The 23,026-nt window shown below is 46.5% G+C and overlaps 1 protein-coding gene across 9 annotated transcripts in view; it reads right to left on the reverse strand.

Annotated features, from left to right (window-relative positions):
- Window positions 1–23,026, reverse strand: part of akna (AT-hook transcription factor) — a 204,536-nt gene that overhangs the window by 94,671 nt on the left and 86,839 nt on the right. For all 9 annotated transcript variants that reach the window (XM_038781475.1, XM_038781474.1, XM_038781480.1 and 6 more), the window contains 3 exons: window positions 22,396–22,911; window positions 3,992–5,268; window positions 2,420–2,494 (listed from right to left, as the gene is read on the reverse strand). In XM_038781475.1, the coding sequence (XP_038637403.1) occupies window positions 2,420–2,494; window positions 3,992–5,268; window positions 22,396–22,753 (1,710 nt within the window). In that variant the 5' untranslated portion in view covers window positions 22,754–22,911. The remainder of the gene's footprint in view (window positions 1–2,419; window positions 2,495–3,991; window positions 5,269–22,395; window positions 22,912–23,026) is intronic.

The raw sequence follows: 23,026 nt of genomic DNA on the forward strand, positions 1-23,026 counted from the left end.
GTTGGCAACATGAGGGGCAGAGGCTGACAGTTTTTTGAACAGGACCAAGAATAAAGTGGAGGATGCATTAGTATTGAGCACTTCCTGGTGGCACGGTGGCACAGTGGTTAGCAGTGCTGGCTCACAGCGCCAGGGACCCGGGTTCGAGTCCATCTTTGGGTCACTCTCTGTGTGGAGTTTTCACGTTCTCCCTGTGCCTGCAAGGGTTTGCTCCGGGTGCTCCGGTTTCCTCCCACAGTCCAAAGATGTGCAGGTTGGCTGCATTGGCCATGCTAAATTGCCCCTTAGTGTCCAAGAGATGTGTAGGTTAGGTGGGGTTGATAGGGCAGGGGAGTGGGCCTAGGTAGGATGCTCTTTCAGAGGGTCAGAGCAGACTCAGTGAGCCGAATGGCCTTCTTCTGCACTTCAGGAATTCTCTGGATTAATGTCACATGAGAAATGGTGCGGGAAGAAGGACCGCTTGTGCTGGGGTCTGTGGAACTGACAGACAACATCCCCACCAGATATACCCTCCCGGGTTGTACACTGATGTTGAAAAGGATAGAAGCATAATTAATCTTGGTAACACTTGATAGAGCAAGCAGATTAATTTGGTTGTTGATGCAGCATTGAATGATCCTTTCAGATGATGAATCTATGACCCCTGTGCCTCCCATCCAAACAAGAGCAAAGTTTCCTCCCAGAAAATGAAAAACACGTTAAGTTCCCCTCCAAAGATTTGTTGTAACCATTCCCAAAGCTTTGACTAGTAATCCCAATGGAGATTGATCACTGCCAATATGCACAACATGAGGAGTGGAATGTGAGTTAGAATCATAGAATCATAAAATCTCTATAGTAGAGGAGGAGGCCATAAAATCTCTCTAGTGGAGAAGGAGGACATTTGGACCACCGTGACTGCACTGGCGCTTGAAAGAGCACCCTGCCTAGGCCCACACCTCGACCCTATCCCCGTAACCCCACCTAACCTTTGGGCACTAAGGGGCAATTTAGCATGGCCAATCCACGTAACCTGCACATCTTTGGACTGTAGGAGGAAACTGGAACACCCAGAAAAAACACACGCAGACACGGGGAGAAGGAGCAGACTCCGCAGATAGTCACATGACGTTGGAATGAACCCGGGTCCATGGCGCCGCGAGGAAGCAGTGCTAACCACTGTGCCACAGTGCTACCCTTCCCTCCTTGCTGTGCAATAGGCCCATATGAAATAAAGCGATACCATCTCAACCATTTTGCGATTTCCTCAAATCTGTAGCTCAGTATTCACTTGCCAGAGGCCTGATTTTCAGGTGAGAAACAGGTGGCCACGTGTTGAAGATCAATCCCTCCCCACTCCACAATGAGGAACTATTGTGAAACAAAGGCATCAGGGCCTTTATCAAATGAAGCAGAATTACTGTTCTGTATTCTCTATTCCTGTGCCCCCCCCCCCCCCCCCCCCCCCCCCCCCAAGTATAGAAAGCCTCCACGCCTGCTCCAGATTAGGCTGAATGTTAAACGGCACTGCTGTCAGGGAAAGTCATTTCAAATGAATTATAATATGGAATGTCACCAAACTCCATATGAAGGTCAGGAAAATGTATTTATTATATATTACCTAGGATCTCCAGCACAACAGGCTACTTTGTCCATCTGGTCCATATCAGCATTTATGCTCAAAACAAACCACCGCCCACTCCTGTTCATCGAAGCCGATCATCACATCCGACTAAGTACTTCTCCCTCCTGTTTATCTACTTTCCCTGCACCTCAATGGCTCCCTGTGGTAGGAACTTCTAAATTCTCATCACTCATTGGTTCAAGAAGATTCTCCTGAAATCCCAATTGCACTTCTTGGTGACTATTATATATTTGTGACCTTAGTTTATATTACACGATCAGTGAAACAAAGTCTTGCTTAATGGATCTACATTTCTAATCGGCAAGCCACAGCTTCAGAATTAAAGTATTTCCTTCATGCCATAGCATGTCAGCTGAGTGTAGGTCGGTGTCTCTAGGGCTACTGAGTCCATGCCGGTGTTTGGGCACAAAATTCAAGGCTGATACCCCAGTGTGGAACTGAGGGAATAGTGTCCTGTCAGAGGTGACCTCATTACAAGGCGGGATGTAACAGAAGTCCCACCTGCCCTGCTCGGGAACATCCCATGGTAATATTTCAAAGATGACCGGGGTTATCCCCGGAAATCCTGGCCAGTGTTTATACCTCAGTCAACATCACAAAAGAACACATTATCTGTTCATTACCACGTAGCTGTTTGTGGGATCTTGCTGTGCTCAATTTGCCTGCTGCGTTTCTTACATTACAACAGTGGCTACACTTCAAAATGTCTTCATTGAAATGTCTGGCGGTTGTCAAAAGTGTGATGTAAACACAAGTCTTTGAATTTTTCAATTTGGTTTTGGTATCTCTTCCTACCTTAGCCCCAATTCTCAATCGATCAATGGTATTTTCTGCTTCAGCATATTTGGTGAGTAGACGGCGATAATCCTCCTGTTGGAAGAAGAAAATAAATCAAGTGATCGCGGTTCGCAGGTGCTCGGTGATGGCCTCCTACACCGAGGGTGGCAGAGAGTACAGCTCAGCCGGAACTCAACATCGGTGGCTGGTTGACTTTCCACATCTCAGGCAATGATTTGTCCATCTGGTCCAGATCAGAATGTACAATGGTTTGGAAAAACATTTGCGAGAATGCTTTTTGAGATGTTTGCCGGCAAACCAAATAAAATGGCAAGCACCGGTGAAATGGAGTAATAACATTAGCAAGGGCATCATTAGGACATACCATGATTAACATTCTCAGTCAACTAAGTGAAAAATGTGAGACCCATTCTTGAGACGTTCCTCTGTCCACCATTTTAGCACAAGTGTTAAGCATGACTGGGAGTCCCCGTTGCGAGTCCACCCTGTTACTGCTGCCAGCAAGGACAGAGAATTTGGCGCTCACCCAAATCTTCCATTCACTTCAGCGGGACTGGAGAATCCTGTTGCAGTGAATGGACGGAGAATCCACACCCTTTTTTTTGCTCCTCTGTAAAAGTAAACAAATATATTTCAGTCTTCTCAACACATTAAATGTTTGCTCCCTAATATCGCAATCATTTCTGGGCATTCAGTATGAAATATTAACCCAAAGTTACAGTTAATAATTCTCAGTTGGAAAAGTGGCGAATGGAAAGAAATATCTACTGGGGATAGTTCAGTGCAGTACCGAGGGAGTGCTGCACTGGCGGAGGCATCTTCTTTCAGAGAAGACATTAAACGAGACTCCTTCAGTCTTCCCAGCTGAATGCAAAGATTCCATGGCATTTCAAAGAAGAACAAGGCCAATTCTCTCTGGTGTCCTGGACAATATTTATCCCTCAACAAATAACAAATCATATGCTTACTATCACTGCATTGCTTGTGAGATTTTGCAATGCATGAACTGGCTATCACAATTCCTAAACCTTGACAGTGACAACACTTCTTATGTGCCTCCATGACATTAAAAATCTTTGGGGCGACCTGGGTTATGAACACAAGGGAAAATCGAGCATCAAAGCCCCAGCCATGTCATTCCCTCATTTTGACCCAATTCTCAATCTTGTTCAATTAGGGGCAGCACAGTAGCACAAAGTGGATAGCACTGTGGCTTCACAGCGCCAGAGTCCCAGGTTCGATTCCCCACTGGGTCACTGTCAATGTGGAGTCTGCACGTTCTCCCCTTGTCTGCGTGGGTTTATTCCGGGTGCTCCGGTTTCCTCCCACAGCCCAAAGATGTGCATGTTAGTGACCAAAAGGTTAGGAGGGCTTTTTGGGTTACGGGGATAGGGTGGAAGTGAGGGCTTAAGTGGGTCGGGCCGAATGGCCTCCTTCTGCATTGTAGTTCTGTGTTCTATGACCCAAGCCAGCTTCGCAAATGGCCTTCAGCATTCTCCGAACATTAATACGTTTGACTGATGTTAGCTCCACAACAAAGTTAGCAACCCCACGATTCATTCTAGTTACCTGTAGCTGGTAAACCATTTCTGTTGCTTGCTGCGGTGACTTGAACTCCCCCACCACATTTATCCCGGGGGGTGTTGCAGTGATCAAAGAACATTCATTGCTGCTTTGCAGCACCTGGCGGACGATCTCTGCAGGAGAGTGGAGTAGAAACCGAGAATCATTTCTGTTGCCCCTTGAGAGGGCAGGTTTAGTCCTGGGTCTCTGATAGGCTTCTTCGTCCTTAGGAAATTTAACTCTTGACTCCACTTTCGAGAAATCAGGGAGTGGGTAATTGAGCCGGCCCCGGCCATACATTGATGTTTCTGAAGTTATCTTTCTTGATAACGGCTTGGATGAATTGCTTCTGGAAGCTCTTACATTAACAGCTGTCTTTTGGGGAGTCAGTGTTTTTATTTGCCTGTTTGCTTTAGAGTTCTGACCAGTGTTGTTATCATTTAAAACATGCGGTTTGCCAAGGGTATACGGGTATTTTTGTTGGCGAGTTAATTTAACTTGTTTATTCGAGGCTGGTCTACTGAGATCAGATCTGGTGCTTTTATCTTTTTGCCTTTCGTTAGCAGACCCAGAATCCTGATTTCCTTTCGTCAAACCTTTGCCTTTGTTTGAAAACCTACCCACTGACTCTTCAACACTATCAGTACACGATGACTCTGGAATGGTCTCAGCCACAATATCTGGGCCACTCAGTAGGTCTTCAGCAGAGAGGTGTCTTAGCAAGTCCTGATTAAAATGCAACATTGTGTAATTAAATGAAGGGTCGTCCTGCTTCTCCTTTCTAACCTCACTGGCAGATGCTAATGCCTTGGCATTATGAGACAATTCCAACACATTTAATTTTTTGAAATAGGTGGCTTCAAAGTCCTCGGAAAAACAATCCTGTGCCGATAGATTGGAGTCTTTACCCTGAGTCTTTGAGCAGTTTGTGCTCTCATCAGACTGGTCAGAAAGTTTATCTGCATGGTCCCGTATACTTGGCACTGAAAAATCATCGCCGCGATCCAGTATACTTTGCTCATTGTTGTGTACTTCATATCTGCACCACGGGTCTCTCAGCGGGCTTCGAATAGCCTCCTCAGTTTGCTCATCATACGGCAAGTCAGAGTACTCCTCGACACTATCCTCCTCCTTGCTGGTACCGACCTCATTTCGAAGAAGAAAGCTCGCCTGCTCCTTCTCGTCTTCAGTCATGTCAAGCTGATGGTCTTGTTCAGGACGCCAGTGAGATTTTGAATCCTGACGGCTGAGAATCCCATCTTCCTCCTGTGGTTCCGAATCATCTAGGAATTGAAAAAGGTACACTGTGAGAGCATAGCAAACCAGAGAATTGCGGCTCATTTTGACTTTGCGTTAGATTGCAAAACACGCACTGTTCAATTTGACTGCCTGCTAAACGTCCCTCAATGGAAGTGAAAATCATGGGAGATATTTAACTGGGCAGTTGAACTGACATCAGCCCTTTGACAGCATCAACTAAGCTAAAGTGATCCCTTGTTGTGGTTGCATGCAACAATCTGTCAAAATATCTTGCACAGTTCCAGTAGCAAATTATATGTGGCAAAAATTCTAGAATTTATTTGCAAACATTTGCAATTCAGTTCAAAGCAACCAGGACTTGGTGAGTATCTGGTTCTGTGCTACGGTTAATAATTTTACTCACACAAATAATTTTAATTCCAATAGGATTTGAGCAGAATCTTTAGTCTGCTCTCGTCATGTTTATTTTCCACCCATTACTTCGGGAACCTTGCTCTGTTATCAGACTCGCACAAAGATCAATCAGTTGTCTGAGAGCACATTTTATTCCTGGTTTGTACTGGGAGGGTATTTGTTCCAGAACGGTATATCATAAGGAAGTTCTCATAGTCTTCAGTGGGTTAATGCAAGTCTTTATTAAGCATTGGAGCTATTTGTACATGTACAGTAAAATGTACAGTCGAGGAGCTATCTCCAGGTTTAGGTGTCCTTACACAGCTTTGACTCAACATCACACTGACTCTGACTTCCGAGTCATGTACTCAGTCCCAGTTTCCAGACGCTTATACTACAACTCTTCCCAAGTTTTTATCCAATGCATATGGAGTTATACTAGTTCATTTTTTATATTATCAGGGTCATGCGTTTACATTGTTGTTACCACATTATTGCAATTGTTACACTATTACCTTCACTGCATTAACATTATTACAACATTCTCATTGCGCCATTGAAGTAAACGGCAAAGGGAAAACGCCAAGGAGTTCCTAAGAAAGACATTTATTCAGCATAACCGCAGTATTTATACAGGACCCCGTTACACATGTCAGGGTCCTCACTCCTTCCTGTCAGCTGACCTGTTATACTAATGCTGGTTAACTCATAACCCAATCAGCACTAGAGAACAGTCATCCCCAGCTGGATGAGTCCCACGCAGGGTTATAACACCCATCTGCACCCTTCTGGTCCTTGCATTTTACAGGTTCAGGCTGGAGGCCTTACACCCGGTTGCGGCAAATAGCGGGGAAGGGGAAAGCGCGACCTCCCTGACCGAGGCCTTGGCAAACCTCCGACTCCACATGACTATCATGGCAAGGCGCGAGCAGTTCCAGCAGGCTGGGTACCATTAAAGCCCGCAGAACATACCCAGTCTGGAAGACGAGTTGGAGTCGCTGGCTGGTGTTGTAAAGTTCCTTTACACTTTCTGTAAATAGTTTTTGCCTCTAAATAAACTGTCCATTGCTGCTATCCTCTGATGGCCACCTGGAGTTCTGTTACCACACAACCCTTCCCTATCTTTCGGGCGACAGGGTGATGCAGTGGTTAGCACTGCTGCCTCACAGCTCAAGGGACTCAGGTTCAATTCTGACCTGGGGTGACTGTCTGTGCGGAGTTTGCACTTTCGCCCCGTGTCTGCGTGGGTTCATTCATTGGATCCTCAATCTGTTTCTTAGAATTCTCCTTCTCTGCTTCCGAAGTCTGGATTTGCCCTTTCATATGACGTAACTTGTCATGTCCATCGAGCTGAATCGGCGTTCACCAATTTTCTCGGTTAATTCTACATTCAACCAGCTGGTCTGATTCTTCCGCTATTTCTTCTTCTGTTCCAGGCATTTTTCACAACGTTTGCAAGAAATATTCTTAAAGTTCATCAATTTTTTTATTACCGAATTAAGTGTCAATTTAAAGTGGCTAATTCAGCTACCCTGCACCTCTTTGGATTGTGGGGGTTAGTCCTACGCAGACGCTGGGAGAATGTACAAACTCCACACAGGCAGTGACCCGCTGCCACGATCAAACCCGGGTCCTCAGCGTCATGAGACAGCAGGGCTAACCACTGTGCCACCCGCTAAATTTATCAACTTTTAATTGAAGATCGAGCTTTGTTTACTTCATTTGTACAAGCTCATCATTTAAGCATTTCAAGTCCTCTTTCACGTTTTTTACTTCCTGCGAGCAACACTCCAGTGTTCTTATTGTTCCTTAACAAACCCATCATTCGTACCTAAATGTTGATTCTTGGCACTGGTCAGTTTTTCCTTGGCACAGTATAATTTGTCTGTGCGATTCTTCAAGATCACATTCTGCAATCACATTTCTGCCAGTTGTCTTTGAGACACCTTACATTCTTCTGTTAGAACTTCTGCCTCAGTTTGCCATTTTTTTTTTGATTTTCATCCTGTCGTATGTTTCTTTGTAATGTTTTTCAAGGTTCCTTTCAAATGTGCAGCTGTTTTCTTCAGCCAGGTGGTCTTTTTCTTGTACTTCGTGTACTATTATCTCCTGAAAAAAACACATTCCTGAGCTTTCCCTGCCATCTGTTCTTTCAGAGTGGCATTAAATTATTTTTGTTTCCCTTTGTGATATTCGAGAGGAACAAATTCTTACCTGAGGAATCTTTATAGTTTGTCAACAGGTTTTCCTTTTTGTAGTGAAGCTCAATTACTTCATCTTAAGTTTGTGTGTAATTTACCAGAGTCTCATTGAGTTTGTTGTTCTGCTGCTCTGCCATTCTGCAGTTTAAGGTGATTTTTATTCTGCCATGTTGCCGAAGTGTTATGTTGTTTTGGAATTTGACACTGAAGATCAATTTGCTGCTCTTTCAACTGTTTATTTTCTTGTTCACCTTTTGTCTTCTCACTCTGCATTTCAGTGTATAGCTTTGTCACTACTGAATGTTCCAACATAGCTTTGTCTGAAGTAGCATTCAAAATGTTTTTTCATTCCTGATGTCTTTCCAGGGGCATATATTCCCGTACCAGCCTCCCCGGACAGGCGCCGGAATATGGCGACTAGGGGCTTTTCACAGTAACTTCATTGAAGCCTACTCGTGACAATAAGCGATTTTCATTTCATTTCATTTTTCATATATTGGTTCTTTAAAGGACTTTCAAGGCCACACTTCTTTTGGGTAACTTTTGTGCCTGCTGTTACTCATGGCTCATGGCTGTACTGCTGGTTGAGGTTCCTGAACCCTCGCTGCAATTTCTCAACCACAGAAATTTGTTTGTTCAGATCGCGAACAGTTTGGTTCATTGAAGACTTCGGTTTATTGTGTCTTTTCAAAGATATGTACACAGTTTGAATCCTGAGCTGCAAGTCTTCCAGTTCTACTTTTATATTAACATTTTCAACCCTTTTTTCATTTTCCTTATACAGGGATTGGTTATTTTGGATTTTATCAGACAGATTTTGTTAGTCACAGTCAGCTGATCGCTCCCACTGCCACAGTCTTTTGCAGTTTGTGTGATGTCTCAGGTTTCCATAAAATATATATTCCTGGGACTAATGGATGGTTATTTGCCATTTCATAGCATTATTGGAGGTTTCTATTCCTTTTTTAAAAAATCTGTGCACCCCTGCGCTTGAAGATTAAAATATTCCTCAAAGGCATTGGGCTTAAGTAATGGGTTTCTTTCAACAGCACATCTGACAATGAATGAAAAAAAGGGTTCTCAGGACAGGAAAAGTTTTTTAAAGTATTCAAACCACGAATTAAGTTTCAGTACCCGGATATCTCAGTTTGAGCCTGATCAAATCAAACAGCTCAATTATTCACATCTAAAAAAACAATTTCATCAAAGTGTTAAAATGAGAGCAAAAACAGCAACTTTAATTCAAATATTGCCTTCAATGTAGTAAAGTGTCCCAAGGACGTTCAGAGGAATGTTTTCAAACAAAGGTTTACACTGAGCCACATAAGGAGGCATTAGAGCAGATGACCAAGAGCTAAGTTAAAGATGATTGTTTTGAGGACTATGTTGAAGGAGGAAGGAGAGTTCGAGAAGCAGAGAGGTGCAAGGAACTTCCAGGGCAGCGTCACCAATGATGGGGCAATTAAGCTGAAGAGGCCAGATTTGGAGCAGAGCTGATATCTCAAAGATTTGTGGGACTGGAGGAGAGAAAGTGCTGATTAGTTAGCAGGAAGACTGATTGGTAGAGGCATTGCCAAGTAGAGTGCACAAGGTGACTGACAGTTCACTGTCAGGGTTAAGTTTGATCTTAATTGGTCAAGGAATTGCCCTGAGTAATGAACCAGTGAATGGCTGTCACTTATTTTGTTTAACTGAAACAGGCACAATGTGTGTACGTGTTTGTTCTGCCAGCAAAGACGAGTGCCTCGTGTATTAATATATGTGGCTTTCAGCAGACACAAATGTGCCAAGCTGACAATCTTAAATTGGTTATCAGTGTAATTATTCACATACTGAGGATTATTTAGCAAATGTTGTCCAATCGTGGAATCACATCTAATGCTGGACAATGTGTTTGGAGTTTTGCAAGCATGGACTGATTGGGTAATTTGCCCATTGTGAACAGAGGGAGGGACATGCTGCTTGATACGATCTACCAGACGGCCCACATAGCTCACATCGGCACTAACATGTATATAACCACAGGCGGGGTAGCACAGTGGTTAGCACTGTTGCTTAACAGCATCAGGGCCCCGGGTTTTATTCCCACTTGGGTACTGTCAGTGCGGAGTCTGCACATTCTCCCCGTGTCAGCGTGGGTTTCCTATGGGTGCTCCGGTTTCCTCCCACAGTCCCAAAAGACTTGTTAGGTAATTTGGACATTCTGAATTCTCCCTCAGTGTACCTGAACCGGCGCCGGAGTGTGGCGATGAGGGGATTTTCACAGTAACTTCATTGCAGTGTTAATGTAAGCCTACTCGTGAAACTAATAAAGATTATTACGTCATTCTGGCTTGACAGCATCCTATTAGTGGCAAATACCACTACTGAATGGTAACAGCGTGAAACAGCTAGCTTCACCTGTTGCTCAGATTTTTGAGATACTTTGCCTTCCAGGGTAGTCTGAGGAAGACTGGTCACTTTTCAGAGCCAAAACTGACAGCCTGCGGCCCATTCGTGAGTTTGTGTGATATACAGTGTGAAATGATCTTTGTAGGAGTAACTGTTATCAAACAGGATGCCTTTAATACATCATATTTCAACATCAAGTTTGCATGATGAGAAAATGGTCTGAGCCCTATTTACAAATTTGCTGATAAAGGCAATCTTATAGTGTTTGGAACTATAGAATCTCCATACGTATATTGAAGGCAGTCTTGCAGTACACGATGGTAGAGAATCCCCCTGGCAAATTTCTCAACTAGGACATGAATTCTGTTAATGCATTTCTAGCTGAAAATTATCATTTGAATTACATCTCCCTGGTGCACTTTTGGACGATATATTATATAGCAAATGTTGTCAAATGGTGGAATCACATCTAATGTTGGACAATGTGTTTGGAGTTTTGCAAGTTGCTGTTTTTCTGTTGCTTATTTTTATTTATACTTAACTCAACCTAAAAATTATGAAACTTACTGTTGTGACCGAAGGTAAGCGGCAGGATTCTCCATTCCTGAGACTAAGTGTTGATGCTGGAGCAGGATTCGTGGACTTCCATGACAGCAAAACTGGCGCTGCACTGATTCAGCAACCGTGGAGGGGCTAGCACTGATGCCACGTGGAACACATCGATTCTAATGACCCGGTGCGGGTGGTTGACAAGCTGCAGCCGCATATACACATAACACTGCCCACACACACTCATCCCAGCCAACAAAATGGCACTGGTTGCGCTGGAGCGCACCTATCCCATTGATGGTCCAGAGGACACCTGGGGGGGGAGGGGGGGGGGGGGGCCCTGGGAGGACACCCATACGACCTGTAGCCCTCAGTACACGTGTGCAGCTGCATAGCTGCCTTGCAGCCACGGTAATGGTGCTCCGTGAAAATCCACCCCAACCCCGCAGCCCACCTCCTGGCCACCCCCCGCCACTCCTCCCAGTCCTGGCAGAAGCCCCCCCCCCCCCCCCGGCCAGCAGCATGACTGTCAGCAAATTATGATAATCTTGGACACTTTCCGTAAAGCCTCTCTCTCCCTCAGCAGCCACGGTGCCCGTTTCATAATTTTTAAAAGCACAAGTGGACCTCGCTATTGGGAATTTTCCCCAGTGGAGGCGGAGCATCATGGAGATCCTGAAACATACCAGATCAGGCCCGCTAATAAATATGCCAACGCTGTTTACTGTACATGCATTCTGCAACGCATTGACGCCGCTGTCGAGGAACTGGAGAATTGCGATTTCCTGTGAAACTGGTACCCACCGAGATTTTGAGTAAAAAACAATTCTCCGCCCAATCACATTTCCCGATTCCGGCGTCAGCCGACGGAGATTCTCGCCCAAGAACTCCACACGTAGCCAGACAGGCAGGATTTATTCTACTACTCCTCAATACAATATTCTCTCACTCTCCACTCTGCCTTTAGGGTCCTCTTCCCTGACCTCCTCCCAGGCCGGGGTTTACATCCCGAGGGGGGGAAATCCTCCAATTGGGAGGAAGTTCCCCTTCCCAATTACCTGGGGAGTTCGTATTCCAAGGTGTAGGAGGGGAATCTAATACAATGCAGGTTCAAGCCCCTTTAGGACTCGCAGCACCTACACAACACTAACATCCTTCAATTTAGATTTGGAGGGAATTTGAAAAATAAAGATGAGCAGTTTTTATAATATCCAGCCCTTCACTCAGGCTTGCAATCTCAAGCTCTTTGTCGGCAAATTGCTGGGTCTGTAACTGAAAGGTGTTAAGTCAAGCAGAACTGCTCAGGAACATACTTTCTGCTGGCCAGAAATATCCAAAGTTGATCCAATTATACCACTTTTGAATTAAATCAATTCAGTGTTGCCACAACCGATTCTGACATTTGTTTAAACTGATTAAGTGTTGACGGAGAATACCCCAAGGGTCTCTCAGCTACTCCTTCCACAACTCTGAAGCAAATTAGACCACGGAAAAAAAACGATTTAAAAAATATATACTCTTATATACGCATAAAATAAACTAACTGCTTTTAGCATTGTCTGAATCCATATACTTCTATGGGTTGAGGCCTTGTTTATTTTCATGTCATAAATGTGTGCATAAACTGTGCAATGACATGATGCTTATTGCTAAAAGCATGTCAGGTTTGAGGTTTAATACATGGAAAATGAGGGTTTCACTGGGAAAACTTTCTTAACAAAGGCAAATTGTTGCTCGTCAAAAAGTGTAAAACTTAATAAACAGTGTGATCGTATAACACGCTGTGACCAAGCAAGTAGAAAACAAAGTTTAGATTTATTTCCGATATACGTGCGCTGGATTCTCCATCGACGGGATCCTCCGTAACGCCGCAGCGCACTCAGGCCCACGGATTTCCCGCGGGGGTGCCTACAATGGGAAACCCCATTGGCTGGCTGCCGGCGGGGGCACGCCGCACCAGAAAAGGGGTGCGGTGGGACGGAGAATCCTGCCCAAGATCTCCACTCTCTGAAGGGCCTTCCTCCTCGACCTGCACCGAGGTCGGGGTTTTTATACAAGTGTTCTAATCCCCTGTTAAGGGGAAGACACGCCCCCTCATTACTAAGGGAGCTCATATTCATTGGAGGTCACAGGAAATCAGATATTCCTGATGCTGTGACCTCCACAAGGGTTAGAACACCCCTCCCTGTACCCCCAAGCCCAGGGATACATCCATGACCTTGGGCGGGTCCAAGGAACCCCATGTCATCTTAGCCCAGGAACAGCCATTGTGGGTCAACTGTGCATCATCTTGAGGTGTGTATCGAACCAGGGAGCGCCGTTTCCACGCCTTGACGTGGTCGTCGGAAACGAGGTGGCTGCTGGCGCTGACAAACGTGCTCCGGCGGTGACAATATGTCCATGTCAGTCTCAGAATTGGAGTTCAGCGGGACATCCTCCAGCACCTCGGCGTCCTCGATGTCCGAAACCAGTTTCTCCATGACAGGTGTGGCCGGGGTCACAGCTGCAGCTGGGGTGCAGGCGGTAAACAGTTTCAGTCCGGAACCTCTGGACTCAAGTCTGGTGCTCTCAGGAATCTGCACACACTGGTGATCCACGAGTCGATTCAATTCGCGCCCCTGTGCCCTCACTCAAGAAGAGTGCGTTCCTATCTGGACTAATACGACGCCCGGGATCCATGTGGCGCCTTCCCCAAATTTGCAGATGTACACCTGCTCTCCTGCAGCGAAGGTGTGCAAAGGCCTGTCTCAGCCTCGGCTCTATCCTGGCCCCGGCGGATTTTCCCGCCAATGTTCGGGAGAACCAAACTCAACGGCGTATGAAGGTGATGGCCCATCAGCAATTCGGCTGGAGCGATTTCCGTCGTGGCGTGCAGCGTTGTCCGGTGCCGAAAAAAGAATCGCGGCGGACGAGTCTCCCAGAACCCTAAGGTCTGCTAACTCATTCCGCTTTTGAATGTCTGGACTACGCACTCCACTAACCCATTTGATGCTTGGTGGTACGGGACGATATGTTGTATGCCGTTTGCGGTCAAGAACTCCCCAAAATCCACACTCGTGAAAGTTGTCCCATTGTCCGAGGCCAGCTTCTCCGGTATCCCGTGTGTGCTGAAAGATTGCCGCAGCCTGTCGATGGTTGCTCGAGCTGTCGTACTTTCCATTTTATGGACCTCCATCCACTTCGAGTGGGCGTCTAGTATGATATTGCTCCCTGGAACGGTCCCCAAAACCTATTGGGAGGCCAAGGACAGCCCAGCCATTCCCATGGATGGAGCGGTGTCATCGGCGGAAGCATCTGGTGCTCCTGACACTGAATACAACACTGGGCCACCTTCTCTACACCGGCGTCAATTCCTTGCTACTATACGTAGCTCAGACTAGCATCTTCATCTTTGACACCCCCAGGTGTGCATTGTAGGTGTGCGCCTGCGCTCGAGGAACTCGTCCGTTCTTCCTTGAACAACCCCAATAGGGGCTTGTGATCGGTGTAGACGTACTGATGGAATTTTTCAACTCCAAACATCACGGCCAAGCCTTCCTTCTCGGTTTTTGAGATTTTCTCTGCATCCTCCAATGAGCGAGATGCAAACATATGGGATGCTCCAACCCATCGACCATCTGGTGGGCGAGGACAGCCCCAACCCCGTAGCAGTAATCATCTCATGTCAACAACAGTGGCTTGGTTGGGTCAAAGTGAGTTAGTCGATGGGAGGAGGATAGCTGCTTCCTCACCAACACAAAAGCATCTCCTGGGTGTGGGACCATTCCCAGCATTGGCCTTTCTTTAGCAGACGGTGGAGGGAGGCCAAGACCATGGTGAGGTTTGGCTAAACTTTCCACAGTTATTTACTTGGTCCAAAAACAAGCATAGCTCCGTCGGTCCGATTGGTACCAGGGCCTGATGGATGACTTGTACTTTTTCCTCCATGGGGGGAAAAACCCATGGTGATCCATATGATAATCCATGTGGTTACGTTGCCCCCGCCTCTTTGAAATGCCGGACAACCTCGGCCAGGTTGTCGAGATGCTCCTGGTCAGACGATCCTGTGATAGGACATCGTTAAGGTATACCGCCATTCTCGCGGTTCCACGCAGGATGTTTTCCATCAACCGCTGGAAGATAGCGCAAGCAGAAGAAAGGTAGCCTGCAGTGTGTGTTGATCATCACAAACCGCCTGGAAACCGGGGCCAAAGGCAGTCGGAGGTACGCAAGGCTCATGACCAATTTGAAAAATGTCCAACCACCGCTGAGCTTGGCATATAGGTCATCAATACTAGGGATGGCATAATGATCCAGATGGGAGATGCAGTTGACCATCATCTTGTAGTCCCCATAGAGGCGGACGGTGGCATCAGGCTTCATTACTGGCACGACTGATGTCGCCCTGTCAGAGAATTGGACAGGGCATACTATCTTCAAACCTTCGAGAGGATCCAACTCTGCATCCACTTTCAACCGTAATGCATACGGGCAGGCCGGGCACGGAAATATCTCGGTTGGGCATTCAGGTCAATGCTGATGCGGGCCACAGCTCCTCTGATGGTGCCTAACCACTTCTGAAACATGGTCAGGAACATAGCCAGGACCCCCTCAGGGCCATGTGGGTACATTACGTAAACGCGTTGCCAGTCCAATCTGAGATGGCGCAGCAGTAACATACTCGAGTCGCTGCCATTTATGACCACTAATGACAGATTTGCCATCTGTTGCCTGTATTCTACTGCGACCATGTAAGTACCCGCGATTGCCAGCGGTTCACCAGTGTATGTAACGTTGGTGTCCAGGAGGGTCAGCATCTGGAGACCAAACCATGAATACCGCTGCACCTGTGGATGGAATGCCCATTCATTGTCCATTTTGTGCGCCTGGTCCCTGGGGTGAGGGTCGCGCCGGGTGGGGTGGAGGGCTCTCAGAGTCAGCTGCAGTCCCGTGTCCTATGACCAGCAGCCGCCGGACAAAATCTCTGGGTCTTCGTGGTTGGGGAGGGTGTTCTAAGGCATTCTGGGCCTCGGTGGCCTGTGTCCCTGCGGAGGGTATCCCACTGCCGAGGTTCGACTTCCAGGGCGGAACCCGGGTGGCGCACAGTTTGGTGGCCGAGGCTCAGCTCTGCCATTCCTGGACGCTCCTGGACCCCTTGCTGCACGCTGTTACGGGAGATGCCAATTTCAATGGTGAGTTGTAAAGTTAGGTCAATCACAGCCAGCAGTTTTCTTTGTGTGTCAGCATCGCGGATTCCACATACGAATCGGTTTCACAATGACTGGTTGAGTGTGGCACCAAATTCGTAGGTTCCAGCTAATTTGCGGCGGTGGGCCAGGAAGTTGCTGGTTGATTCTGACTGGGTCTGAATCGTCGGATTATTAACAGTGGTTTCGGGACAAAATGCCCTTTCATTAAGGCCACCAATGTGGCGAATGACTATGTATCCAGCCTATGCAGATGGGTGCGGTTCTATATGAGGCAGGCTGTGTGTAATACCACAGTCTGCCGTTCGTCCCTGACAATCCTGTTGGTACGAAAATAATTTTTCACGTGCTCGACATACTGTCTCTAGTCATCGACCCCTGCTTGAAATTGTTCGAGATTACCGATCTGCAACTTTTCGGAGGATGGATGAGAGGTTTCTCTCGGCCTGGACAAAGTGTCTCCGGCGTGTAGTATCTGGTGTCGACGGAAGCTACACTTTATTCTCGTCGCCAGTGTAGAATCCACTACAACTGCACACATTGACCAAACAGGTAGAAAGCAAAGGTTAGATTTATTTACAATATAGAAGATTTCCACTCCCCGAAGGGTCTCTCCTCCCGACCTGCACCCAGATCGGGATTTTTATACTAGTGATTTAATCTCTGCTAAGGGAAACCCACCCCCTCGTTGCCGGGGAAGGTCTTATTCGGTGGAGGTCACGGGGAATCTGATTATCCTAATGCGGTGACCTCCACAAGGATTAGAACAATGATGGTTCTTCTCGTGGTGTGTGCTGAGTTAGCTGCAGTTAAGGTGTTAGCTTCGGCTTCTTACTGAGGAGGAGGAAAGTAAAAAAAAAGACAACCAAGTTAACTTTCCTGCAGAAGCGTGGAACACTTAACAATGTAATACTTAATTGTGCAAAGTGCGAGCATTTGGCAGGGGATAGTCAGAGGGATGATGGAACATATGGCCTCGCTCTAGTCGGATGATTTACTCCTTTATATAACAGACCCATTGGGAGGAATCGCAGGAATTATGGGATTACTGGAGGAATTTGGCTGGTTCTCAGGTTACAAACTGAATATGGGCAAGAGTGAGGTCTGTGCCATCCAGGCAATGGGGCAGGAGAATCGACTGGGGGAGATGCCATTCAAAATGGTGGGAGGGAGTTTTAGGTACCTGTGGATTCGAGTGGCAAGGGACTGGTCAGCTTCATAAACTAAATTTGGGCAGGGTGATTGAGCAAATGAAAGGGAATTCTGTAGGTGGGAGGTGCTACCGCTGTAAATTGGCTAGGAGGGTGCAGGCTGTTTGTGTTTTAGTGTCTCCCAATCTTCATCCCCAAGGCATTTTTTAGGAAGATGAACGCGGCGATCTCGGGTTTTATATGGGTCGGGATAGCCCCGAGAGTGAAGAAGCTCCTTCTTGAATGGGGGTGCGGTGAGGGGGGCTTGGCCCTTCCGAATTTTATTAAGTATTACTGGGCGGCCAATATTTCGATGATTAGGAAATGGGTAGTGGGGGAGGGGTCAGTGTGGGAGCGAGTGGAGGCGACATCTTGCAAGGGCACGCGTCTGAAGGCTCTGTTAACGGCACCTCTGCCTTTCTTGCCGGCTCAATACTTCACAAGTCCAGTGGAAGTGGCAGCCCTGAGAGTGTGGGGGCAATGGAAGCAGCACATGAGACTGGAGGAGACGTCGGTATGGTCACCGATCTGCGACAATCACAGGTTTGCTCCGGGGGCCTAGACAGAGGCTTTAGGAGGTGGCAGTGGGCAGGAATTAAGAAATTTGGGGATCTCTTCATTGAGGAGGGTTCACTGACCTACACCCCCGACTCCAGCTCCTGGAGGAGCTAGAAGTTACCAGGTGAGAATGGATTCTGGTGCCTGCAGGTAAGGGATTTTGTCCGGAGGCAAGTTCAAAGCTTCCCTCGCCTCCCTCTAAGGGGACTACAGGATAAGGTGATGTCTAAAACAGGGGTTGGGGATGGGAGGGTCTCGGAAATATATAAGATGATGGAGTGGGAAGGGGTCCCAATCGGGAGGTGCAGAAGAAGTGGGAGGAGTTGGAAGTCGGGCTATGGGCGAAGGCCCTGAGGAGAGTCAATGCATCCGCATCGTGTGCCAGGCTCAGCCTGATCCAGTTCAAAGTGGTCCACAGGGCTCACATGCCTGTGGCCTGGATGAGGAGGTTTTTTGAGAAGATGGAGGACAGATGTGGGCGGTGCGGGGGACGTCCAGCGAATCACGTACATATGTTTTGCACTTGCCCAAAGCTGAGAGGGTTTTGGCAGAGATTCTCAGAAGTCATGTCAGAGGTCCTGGAAGGGAGGGTGACTCCGAGCCCAGAGGTGACAATATTTGGAGTGTCGGATGATCTGGGAGCCCAGGGGGGTAGAGAGGCCGATGTTTTGGCCTTTGCCTCCATAGTGGCCCAGAGATGGATTTTACTGGGATGGAGGGACTCGGAGCCTCCAAAGTCGGGGGTGTAGGTCAGTGACACGGCAGCGTTTCTTAGGCTAGAGAAGATTAAGTTTGTCTTAAGAGGTTCAATACAGGGGTTCGCTCGGAGGTGGCAGACATTCATCGACTTCTTTAAGGAAAACTGACCGTCAGCAGGAGGGGATGGAGGGGGAAAGGGCAGGCATGGAAGTGAAGAATAAGGACAGGGACTCTAATATATGGGTAGCTAGGAGTTAGGGCGGGGGGGACGTTGGGTATGCTATTATGGGGTTTTTGCATGTACTGGACCGCTCTGTTGTTTAGAATGTTAAAAATGGTGACATTATAATGACTCAATAAATTATTTTCTAAAAACGAAATTGTGCAAAGACTTGGCCTCGTTCATTTAGATTTAGATTTAGAACAGTACAGCACAGAACAGGCCCTTCAGCCCTCGATGTTGTGCCAAGCAATGATCACCCTACTCAAACTCACGTATCCACCCTATACCCGTAACCCAACAAACTCCCCCTTAACCTTACTTTTTTTAGGACACTACGGGCAATTTAGCATGGCCAATCTACCTAACCTGCACATCTTTGGACTGTGGGAGGAAACCGGAGCACCCGGAGGAAACCGACGCACACACGGGGAGGACGTGCAGACTCCGCACAGACAGTGACCCAGCCGGGAACCGAACCTGGGACCCTGGAGCTGTGAAGCATTGATGCTAACCACTATGCTACCGTGCTGCCCATAAGTCCAAATCTCTGGAGGTCATCAAATCTCAACATTGTTTCATACTGGTCGCAGCCAAATGCTTCCAGAAGAAACAAACCTGCGGGATGTCACCAGAATACTCAGTAAATATTAGTATATCGCATTTACACAGGACATGGAGCCGCAATATTATAATACACATGGTTCCATCTAATTAGCAGCATGAATCCGCTCTTTGAATCTTGGAAAACGGGTATGGTCTCTTGGCGGGGGGGGGGGGGGGGGATTTAAATCCAGCTGATCCCTGTTGAAACCTGGGATGGAGAGGCAACCAGAGTAATCTGTGAAGCTTACCCACAGATCTTGCCGGGCCTCCTGAGCTTTTCCGAAAGTTTCTGTTTTCACTTCAGATGCCCAACATCTGCTGTGTTCCACGTTTTGTTTCAGTGTCCAACTTTTGTCCTTCTGGCAGTGTTTTATCGGTCCCCCCCCCCCCCCCCCCCCCCCCCCCCTCCAATGTAAGCAGCCTGAATATGCCCAGAAATGCTGATGTGCAATGGAATTAAAATCCGGAATAGGTCAGGCTTCTCTCAAAATCCTGCGGGGCATTGCCTCATCACCCTGAGACCTCAGACCATAACTGGCAGAATCCGATCATGCGTGAATTATCTGCAAATCAGATTTAACAGACAAATACAGCTACTGTACTTAATGAAGCATCTTCGCCTCCAAAAGCTTATAATCTGTTGTTCCCCGCTGCCCAATTCCGGAGTTTCTCAACACAAGGCGACATTTTTAAAGCCAGGAAAGAATTTACACGTCCAATTTCAAAAAGGGTCAGTACTGAAGTTTGGTATGTTTATTGCATTTTGTCTCCTGCTTCAGGTTTTAAGAAAATCAATTGTCCGTCGGTCTTGTGCAGGTATTTCTATTAATAATCCCCGAGAGAGTCGGGTAACAATTTCAGGTAAAACGAGATTGTATCGGGCAGGGGTTTCTGCTTCTGGTGCTGCCACTTCCACCCTAATGGCCAAAAGCGGCATCTGCATGTAGTCTTAGAGATGTGGCTGGTGTTTTTATTCCATTCAGCACCTGACAGCTCATTGGTGTAACTACTCAGCACCACAGAGCCTTGGGAAACCTGCCCAAACCCAAACTCTTCAGGAGTTTCGAATCAGCATTGGCTATTGGGGAAAATCTTTTCAGAAAAAGAAAAATTGGTAACAAGGGAGGTGCGGGGCTGGGGGGGACGGGGAAGGAAAAGTCAAGCTAGCCTCTATTCCGCACCATACAGAAGAAATTTAGTAAGGACTGAGGCCCACACGCGAATCTGAATGTCACTTTAATTTGCTGAGCAATGATTATATGTCTGGCGGGTATCCTGCTGTTTCACGTTAAATGCTATTTTTTACTGATTAAATGATTATATGAAATATAAAACTTGGAATAAATCTATTGCTTTGTAAAGAGCATTTAAATTAACAAATGTACTCATTCAAAATAAATGGATAATTTGAGCAGTTATTAATACAGCACAAACATCTTACTTCTTGTGGCAATTTAAAGGACGAGGGACGATAGTTACTAAATTGTGGAAGAATGGAATCTTTGCGAATTCAGCATTGTGACCCACTTCTTCTCCTTCTCCAGACAACATCGTCAGACATTCGAGGGTCACCGAACCACCAGCTATGCCATGAGTTTACCACAAGGTGGGGGGGGGGGGGGGGGGGGGGGGGGGGGAGGCAGGTTGTTTCCAAATCTCACGCAGCCAAAACAGTGATTGAACTCAGCATTTTTTGCCTTATTCGGAACCACACAGCAGCTAACCCCCCCCCCCCCCCCCCCCCCCCCCCCCCCCCCCCCCCCCCCCCCATCACCACCACTACATATGACCCACTAATCTGAGGATTGAACTAAGTTTCTCTTAGTGCCTTGACTTGGGGCTTGGAAAATCTCCGGGTCAATTTTCTCTCGCCTTTGCTGGGATTTCTCAACAACCAACAACAACAACAACCAACAACTAACCCATTGCAAAGCCTTGACTGCAAACGTCTAGGCTGACAATTCGGTGCGGCACTTAGGGAGTGCCGCAATGTCAGAGGCGCCATCTTTCAGATGAGGTGGCAAATTAAGGTCCTGGCTACTTAGGTGTCTGAAACGTTATCCCCATGCCCTGGCCAATAATCATCACTCAATCAACATCACTAATAAAATACAGATTATCTGATCATTGTCAAAATGTTTTGCTGGAAACTAACTGTGTGCAAACTGGTAGCTGTGTTTGCGAGGTTATAGCAGTGGTTATATATTTTAGAAGTACCTCGTTGGCTGCAAAACCCTTGGTGATTCTGAGATCACGGAAGGTGCTATATCAATGCAAGTCTTTCTTTTAAATCAACAGAAGCACATGTTGAGATACTCCTTGAATGGTCAGACAAAAAGTTTGGAGACAATTTGTTGACTAGAGCTTTCTGAATAAGCATATAATTCTGTTCCCAAACCCAAACATTGTTAAATGTCAATAGAAATGTTAAACTACAATCCAGAGTAAAATAGGCAGCTCCAAACCTCCTGCATCTTTGAGTCCAAAGAGGACAGAAACAGTAGCTTTTCCTCATCTGCTTGAACTGTCATCGCCCTGCAGGCCCTGTGTGGCCTGCCTGCCTAGCCTTCAGTGACATTTCTCCATGCAAAGGTTTCAGATCATGCAGCAAAACATTAGTGCTTCATTTCTTTTTTTTTCATTTTCTTGATTTCACTTCACCCATGAATTGTTTCCTTATTGACAACAGTGCCTCAAAATTACATTTTTAGCAATAATCTTTATTGTCACAAGTAGGCTTCCATTAACACTGCAATCACGTTACTGTGAAAAGCCCTGAGTCGCCACATTCCGGCACCTGTTCGGGTACACGGGTGTAGAATTCAGAATGTCCAAATTAACTCCTTTTGAATTACCTAAATGTCGTGACATTCATGCACCAATAGTTGAAGAATTAGGCAGTCCCTTTATCCACTACTTTTAACCAAAAGGCCGACTCATTTACCAGATTCTGCACACTGTATTTGATTTATGGCTAAAAAGGAAAACATGTTATTCTCCAGCTGCAACCTCCCTGGAGTGAACAGTAATTTAATCAATGCCTCTCAGGCCATGCCTCTGTGATTAGATGAGACCATTGCCTTTCATAAACTTAAGTTCAGGCAAACAGCTGCAATATAGATTATTTTAGGAACTTGTATAACAGTGAGCTACTTACAAATTAAATGGCTGAGGCTCGCATCATCCTCTGCAGACATGGACAAAAGAACAGGGTCCGAGTCTTGGAATTCACTGATATCAAAGCTGTCATCATCGACAGGCTCTTGGGGATGGACCAGGGTCCTCAATTTATTGTAATCATGCAATACTTTGTGCTCAGTCATCTCTCCAACCTCCTCCACGGTTTCCAAGCCATCCTCCAACCTTGGATGGTACTGGAGATAATACTCATTGATTTCATCCATTCCAATGATCCCATTCTCATCCATCTGATTGAAGATGTCTTCATCCTGCTCTTCCAAATCCTCATCAGGATCCAGGTCTGAGTCAACCACCTGTGTTTCCGCGACTGCCATAATTTTCCTTTGGCTTAATGTGCTACACAGTAACAGCAAAAGAACTGCAAGGGCTAAGGGCAGAGTGAATGCGTTGTCTCATTGCGTCTCCAATTAGAATCACCAAGGGCTTCACTCTTCACTTGCTTTGCTGCCTCTTAATAACTCAGCACGCTCATCTGCAAAAATGAAAAGAATAATAGAATATTTCAAGTCATACTAGCTAAATACGCAACCCGATGAAGACTGATCTATTTTGTCAGCTTGTCACTTATGGTTAAGTTAACCGAGCGA

The sequence above is a fragment of the Scyliorhinus canicula genome, chromosome 21 (assembly GCF_902713615.1).
Source record: "Scyliorhinus canicula chromosome 21, sScyCan1.1, whole genome shotgun sequence".
NCBI lineage: Eukaryota > Metazoa > Chordata > Chondrichthyes > Carcharhiniformes > Scyliorhinidae > Scyliorhinus > Scyliorhinus canicula.